Genomic DNA, 7369 nt, shown 5'->3' on the forward strand with positions numbered 1-7369 from the left:
CCACCTCCACATCACATATTACCTGCAATTTAACTTTCCATTTGAAAAAAAGATGCTTTTCTTAAACATTGTTTCTACATTTGAACAGTTAAGCATTTTCAATTTCATGTTCACCTTAAAATATTTGAGCAGTTAAACATTTTTCATTTCATTTGATCAGAGCTCTTGCTTAAAACATTTACACAATTTTACCACTTCTCGCTGGCCGATCAGGCGGTCCAATGTCGGTGTCACCTTGCTGTAACTTCATGTCCCCTTTGGGAGTCCCACTCCACACTCTGGGTCCCACTGTAGGGTGGAGGTTCAGCATGAAAACAGAATGCAGCTGATGAGGCAAAGGTGCTCAGGTGGGGCTGAGTGGAGAGGGAGCACATTCATCCAGAGCAGTGAACGCTGATGCCAGGGGAAAGGCAATTATCAGTGCTGTGGGAAGCTTTTTGCTTGTTGGTTGGTTATTATAGATAATAATCTCTAATCTCATCTCCCATTGCTATTTTTTCTCCATCATTCTTTCTCTCTCTCACACACACACACACACACACACACACACACACACACACACACACACACACACACACACACACACACACACACTCATTTCATGTTCATTTCCTCCCCTGCTACAGAGGTTCCAATTAGAGCGGGTGCATCTACAGGAAGTGAAGCGGTCCAGCTATGAGCACACCAAGAAGTGTGCTGACCAGCTTCTCCTGCTGGGCCAGGTATGTAACTGCACTCACTGACATACCCGCTGCCAGACTAAAGTCCAGTTGTCAGCCATTAGCCAAATCTGTGGCACCGTCCTGGGCCGTCTACACTGAGGGTCACAACTGTCTCATTGCACAGATTGAGCTCTTCTCAATAAAATGTCCAAACCATTTAAGGATGACAGAACAAACACACAACTAGTTTCTCCTCTGTTTTTCTATTTCCTATTGTTCTCAACCAAAATTCTTCAAACATTGCACACAGGCATGCACGCACACACATAGCCTTCTGAAAACCAGTGAAGCGAGCTCCACATCAAGACAGGTTATGGGCTGTTCGTCACAGGGAATGAGAGCAGCCAAGCGATCGAGCCAGATCTCCTTGCAGCGGTTCAGTGTAATAAGTGGTCTGACTGCGGGCGAGGGGCCTACAGCATCCTCCATCACCCTATTCCATCTGCCTCATCATCAGAGCCACACTCCCCACCTCTGCACCGACAGCACAGCTCTGTTTGTTTGTGTGTGTGTGTGTGTGTGTGTGTGTGTGTGTGTGTGTGTGTGTGTGTGTGTGTGTGTGTGTGTGTGTGTGTGTGTGTGTGTGTGTGTGCCGTATCAGGATGTGTCTTTTTTGAATCACTCTGGCCCATCAGTCAGCCCAGCATCCATCCATCCATCCATCCGTCCGTCTGTAGCAACGATTACTTCCACACGTCCAATCATTTCACCCCTTAATCAAGGGGTTAACATGGGTGCCTCTAGACAGTGCTGATCTTGTATGGTTGTGCACCCCCAGACTGACCGTGCGGTTCAGCTGCTGCTAGAGACCAGTGCAGACAACCCCAGCTACTACTGCGACTCCCTCAAGGCCTGCCTGGTCACCACCATCACCTCCTCTGGGCCCTCCCAGAGCACCATCAAACTGGTGGCCACCAACATGATCGCCAACAGCAAGCTGGCAGGTAACGCCTCACCACAAAGCTGCTGAGCTTTCAGCTGATAGGCATGATTGTAAATGGTGAAAATGTTACAGAAATATTTGTTTTGAGTGGAGGAATGGTTATTGTGATCCAGTTATTGTGGCATGCTTTGTGTATGCCAAGACTGCAGGATTTGAGGACACAGCTTTGAGTCTGAAATGTTCAGCTAAAGCAGCCCCAGTTTGCCACTTAGCCATAATCAACCAGAACATGTCCAATCTGTTCACCGGCAGGAGAAACCCAATCTTCTCCACACCCAGAGAGAGGATCATCCTGGCCACATACAGCAGCCGTGATTTTAAGTCTGCACCTGTTCATGCACAAGCAAACCTTTAGTGATTTGAGACCCCAGGTGTTCCTCTATGTAGCTCTAGGGAGCCCCCTAGCGGTCAGCTTCCTGTAGTGCATCCCCATTGGCCACTCAGTGTCTGTGACGGTACACCTTCACTGCGGTGCATAACCATAAATCCTGTGTTTGTTCGCTCTTGTTTCCTCTTCTTTCCTCTTCTTTCCTCTTCTCTTCCCTCTCTCGCTCTCTCGCTCTCCAGAGGGTGTGCAGCTGCTGTGTCTGATTGATAAGGCGGTGGACGCGTGCCGCTACCTGCAGACATATGGCGAGTGGAACCGTGCCGCCTGGCTGGCTAAGGTACCATCCGCCATCCCAGTCCTCATCAGTCTCCAGTGATCCCTCCAGCCAAGCAGAGAATATTAAAGCTGTCACTTCCCCAGCAGGGGGGTGACTAGTGTGTTTTGGCACCTGTTCACTTTCATCAGCTCCCAAACCCAAGCCCACTGTCCCCCACCTGTGTGTCCTCCTCAGGTTCGTCTGAACCCGGCGGAGAGCTCGGACGTGCTGAAGCGCTGGGCCGAGCACCTTTGCTCCCCTCAGGTCAACCAGAAGTCCAAGGCCATCCTGGTGCTGCTGACCCTCGGATGCTTCCACAAAGTGGGGGAGATGCTGCTCAGGTGGGTCCTCCACAGCTGCCCAGGCTCCAGGCCTAGAGCCCAGACATGCTGGTGGTCCTCGGGGTCTGGACACGGGTCACTCCCATGTGTGCTGCCCTCTCAGTCTCTCCCTGTCAGTCCCCTGGCTCTTGTCACAGAACTGCTTCCTCTCCCAGTGTCCTGAACTCTCTCCTCTCCTCTCCTCTCCTCTCCTCTCCTCTCCTCTCCTCTCCTCTCTTCTCTTCTCCTCTCTTCTCTTCTCCTCTCTCCTCTCCTCTCCTCTCCTCTCTTCTCTTCTCCTCTCTCCTCCTCTCCTCCTCTCCTCTCCCTCTCTCCTCTCCCCCCCTCTCCTCTCCCCTCCTCTCCTCTCCTCTCTTCTCTTCTCCTCTCTCCTCCTCTCCTCTCCTCTCTCCTCCTCTCCTCTCCCTCTCCTCTCCTCTCCTCTCCTCTCCTCTCCTCTCCTCTCTTCTCTTCTCCTCTCTCCTCCTCTCCTCTCCCTCTCCCTCTCCTCTCCTCTCCTCTCCTCTCCTCTCCTCTCCTCTCCTCTCCTCTCCCCTCCTCTCCTCTCCTCTCTCCTCCTCTCCTCTCCCTCTCTCTCCTCTCCTCTCCCTCTCTCCTCTCCTCTCTCTCTCCTCTCCTCTCCCTCTCCTCTCCTCTCCTCTCCTCTCCTCTCCTCTCCCTCTGTCCTTAACTCTCTTAACCCTCCTCATATCCCACTCTTTTGCTGGATCTTTTTTTTTGTTTTGTCTTTTTCTTTCTTTCATTCTCTCTGTTCCCTTCTCTGTGTCTCTCACTCCTCCTTCTTCCTGCCCCTTGCTCTCCTATCTTTGTCATCTTATCTCATTGGCTCACTGACCTGAGCCGTATTTAGTGTGTGGTGGCGGTTGTGGTGCGGTATCTGCTCTCCTAGTGCTTCTAATGGTGCTGTATTGAAGGGCATCTTGGCATCCGCGAGGCCCCAGTGCATTCTGATGCTCCTCCCCTCCTCTGAGGGGACCCTCAGCTGACAGTCAGCCGTCTGAAGTCGGGCCACAGACAGCCGAGGGGCCGACCGCCTGGCAACCGCTTTAAGAGAGGCCTCGTCTCATGCACTGCACTGTCTAACTCGCTTCATCACTTTCTCTCTCTCCCTCGCTCTCTCCTCCCGCCCATGCAGCATGCGGTACTTTGACCGGGCGGCCCTCTTTGTCGAGGCGTGTTTGAAGTACGGCGTGATGGAGGCCAACGACACCACCAATATCCTTTCATCATGTTTGAGCGTCGAGCTCCAGGGCTTTCATGTCTGGGATTTAGATCAAAGAATGCCATGTGTTTAACCAAGCCAAGAAGAACACAAAAACTAGTCCATGACTTAAAGCGGCTTTATTTCAGTTGAGACAGATATGTTTACAGTCTTGAAAAGACACCAGACTAGCGGAGGCAGCCGGGGTATTGAACTAATCACCACAAGGAAAGGCAAGAGCCTGCTTGCCCACTGGTCCTCTGTGGCTTACCAGTGTGGTAGCGTTTGTTTAGTCTGGCTTTATCGAGTTATGAGCCGCCTCAGCCTTGGTCCTTATGATGGTGGTTTAGATGTCTGTCTGTCTGTCTGTCTGTCTGTCTGTCTGTCTGTCTGTCTGTCTGTCTGTCTTTAAACTCCACACCCAACTCAGACCTGTGTTTTCCCCTTAATGGCGTTGTGTGCACATAAGCTGATCGGCGCGGCGTTCTCGGAGTACGCGCGGCTGCTGCGCTCGGTGGGCATGCGGGAGGGTGCGGCGCTCTGGGCCTCCAAGGCGGGCGGTGCCGGTGAGGAGCTGCTGGAGGAGCTCTTCCAGAAGGAGACCAGCGAGGCTGAGCCCGAGCGCGGCCCCGACGAGCAACAGGGAGACCTGCTGGTCAACCTCGAGTGAGACCGGACCACACCACTCCACACCACTTCACTCCTAGAGAGAGAGAGAGAGAGAGAGAAGAGGAGAGGAGAGACCCAGAGGAAGAGGAAGACCAGGATGATTGAGTCACTAAGTACAAGAGGGTGCAATAAGAAAGAGGAAAGAACTGTCTCCCCTCTCCTTCTCGTCTTCTCTTCTTCTCCTGTTCACAGCACGTCTCCTGGGAGCTGGAGAGGCAACTGTGGCACGGTGGAGAACACCACAACCAGAGTGTCATGTCTGTCTGTCTGTGTGTCTGTCTGTGTGTGTGTGTGTGTGTGTGTGTGTCCGCGTGTGTGTTCGCAACCAGTGGCAGGTGCTCTCGAGTCTGTCTTCACACATGTAGTGTGCATATTGCATTGCAAGGTGCAATTCAATGTTCTTCTCATGGTCAGTCAGATGTTCCCCATAGCAGTGCCCTGAGTTCTTAGTTGGTGTTACAGTCATCCTCTGATTATGTGCTTCACTCCTTCCTTTGTGCTGTTGAAGCAGTTCTCCGTAGCTCATAGCCTATAGACAGCATATTAGTCAAGACAAAAGCATTGCCTGTCTATATACTGTAAAACATTCCAAAATGGCATTATTTTGCACTTTTACTTTGCACCAAATGTTTTCTTTTCTGCCTTGTTTGTCTTATGAATATAAATATCAAAATTACAAAGCGCTGCACTAAAAAAAATGGAAGGCATAAGTGAGAGCATCCTTATCCACATGAATGATGTTGGCTACATCCTTGGAAAAGATCCAGAGAAACTCTGCTGCAATCCATTGTGTGCTTCCAGCAGAGTGGCTTCCTCTACCCCCCACAGAGCACAATGAGCAGCTGTGGGGTGACACTCTGGGGTGCCTAATTAAAGATCACCAAAGGTACAAATAAATAAACCCCAGAACTAGGGGGAGGTTAGTGTTGCGTTTATTACAAAACCACAGGCAACTAGGCAGTGGTGTAGAATAGAAGGAAACGCTGAGCTCCATAATCCTTTTGAATTCTCTGGCCTGTTCGTACATGCCCATCAGGATGGAGCCATTAGCGTCTCATCATGCATACTGGTGTGCCATGTTGGGGAGTTCCTTCACAGATTAGCCAGTGGAATGACAGGTCTGCACTTAACCTGGCACACTTCCTGACTAGGCTGTCCCAGTTACTGACATGCAGGAACAGACAGAGACATGGAATCATGGTGTGTTTGAATTACACAAAAACATGGAAGATAATTCAGCTGGGGGTAAAATAGGGGGGAATTTGCGTTTTTTTTTTTTTTTCGTGGCCCTGCTCATTAATAAGTACAATGCTTATTGATTTCTCTGTTTCTCTTGCTTATACATAGAGATGCCGGCAACTTAAATCAGCAGTAGTGTCTTCACACCAAGTTTGAACATTTTTCTGAATATATGAAAATGTACATTTGTATGTTTTCCAGTGATGTCCGTGTTCTATATTACATCCAGGGTCCATGTGTGTTATGCCTTGTAAAGGAAGGACCAGTCTGGTACATGTGCAGGTAGTAATATGCAGTCCTTTGTTGTAACACAAGTCATTAACTGGAATACCATTACAGACAAGTATGGTGGTGGATATATTATTCAACTTTCATGTCTATGCACTTAACTATTCGTAATAGAGTTTTTAGTTTTTTTTTCCTTTATTGCTGTCTCAGTGGCTGGAATAGCGTCTTTGGTAAGATGCAGATCAAAAAACTTCAGTAATCCAAAGCATACAGTTCAAGGTAGTCTTGGGTAAAATCCTCAATTCATCGAATTGGCAGTTTCTTTGTCCTTTGTGTCCGGTTCTTTGCACTGATCTAGAGGTTTAAGATTTTATCAAACCACTCTGCAAACAATATGTTCACAACTCTAAGTTCACTGAAGAAAGAAAGTGTCATCCAAAACTACTAGAATAGGTCTGCGTGTGAAACACAGTAATCTTGTTTTCTGTTCAAGGATTTGCTGCATGTGTCTTGCTTTGTGTGTGAGGTTTAACAGATCAAGCAGATTAGCGTTTGAAAGAATGGTGTGATGCAATGTTTTCATTCCAACCGTGTAGATACACATCATTGATGTTCCATCCTCAGCAGTGTCTCTATGACAACCCATTCTCAAAATATTGTTGGTAAATAATGTAACCATATTAGCTGAGTGGCACTCGTTTCCCTTTCCAGGTATAATGGCACTAAAGATTAAACCTGTCTTACTTGTTATTTTGTGATCTTACTTTACTTTTCTGAAACAACCAGTACTTTTTCAAATGTTAGAGGCTAGTTAAATTCATTGCTACACTGTGTTATTTGTTAAGTTGGTGATTTCTGACACATTCAGCCCCTTTGCCATTGTGGGTTATATTCTGTTTACCATGGAATGCCTCGATATGTTTGATTCTCTATCTTGTTTTTAATGGATATAATGGCTTGTAATTGTGTTAAATGGCCTTCCTTGCTAATCTGATTGTTGTTATTTTGTAATGTGTACGGTGATTAACCCTGCTTGCAGCGACTTTGAGCTTTAACAGAAATATATATGTAAATACTGTGAGCAATAAATATGTGAATAATATGTTGGTTTACCGATTACTGAAGCTGGACACAAGAGGGCACTCATTCCTGAAGGTCCTCATGGACAACGCGGCACGAGACTGACGTGGTTCCAGGAAAGACCAGAAGAGGCCATAACAGTTGGTCTAGGCGTCTCGATGGTTTATGGTTCTACCCAGTTAACAACCAACACGAAGTCTGCTGTTAAAATCAGTTTGAAAGTTGCTAGCTTTTTCCGGGCTCTGGTTATACAATATACTTGCGTTTAAAGTGTTAAAGGCACCCAGTGCAACTTTCGAGGC

General features: G+C 48.1%; 1 protein-coding gene across 1 annotated transcript in view; it reads left to right on the forward strand.

Annotated features, from left to right (window-relative positions):
- The window catches only part of wdr11 (WD repeat domain 11), a gene marked incomplete at its 5' end in the record, with an annotated part of 100181 nt that extends 93092 nt beyond the window's left edge, over nucleotides 1-7089 (forward strand). The window contains 6 exons of the mRNA XM_080849166.1: nucleotides 627-722; nucleotides 1501-1666; nucleotides 2233-2330; nucleotides 2505-2650; nucleotides 3786-3865; nucleotides 4316-7089. Of these exons, the coding sequence (XP_080705292.1) occupies nucleotides 627-722; nucleotides 1501-1666; nucleotides 2233-2330; nucleotides 2505-2650; nucleotides 3786-3865; nucleotides 4316-4521 (792 nt within the window). The 3' untranslated portion in view covers nucleotides 4522-7089. The remainder of the gene's footprint in view (nucleotides 1-626; nucleotides 723-1500; nucleotides 1667-2232; nucleotides 2331-2504; nucleotides 2651-3785; nucleotides 3866-4315) is intronic.
- Nucleotides 7090-7369: the final 280 nt, after the last annotated feature.

This window comes from Sprattus sprattus, assembly GCF_963457725.1.
Source record: "Sprattus sprattus genome assembly, chromosome: 12".
Classification (NCBI taxonomy): Eukaryota; Metazoa; Chordata; class Actinopteri; order Clupeiformes; family Clupeidae; genus Sprattus; species Sprattus sprattus.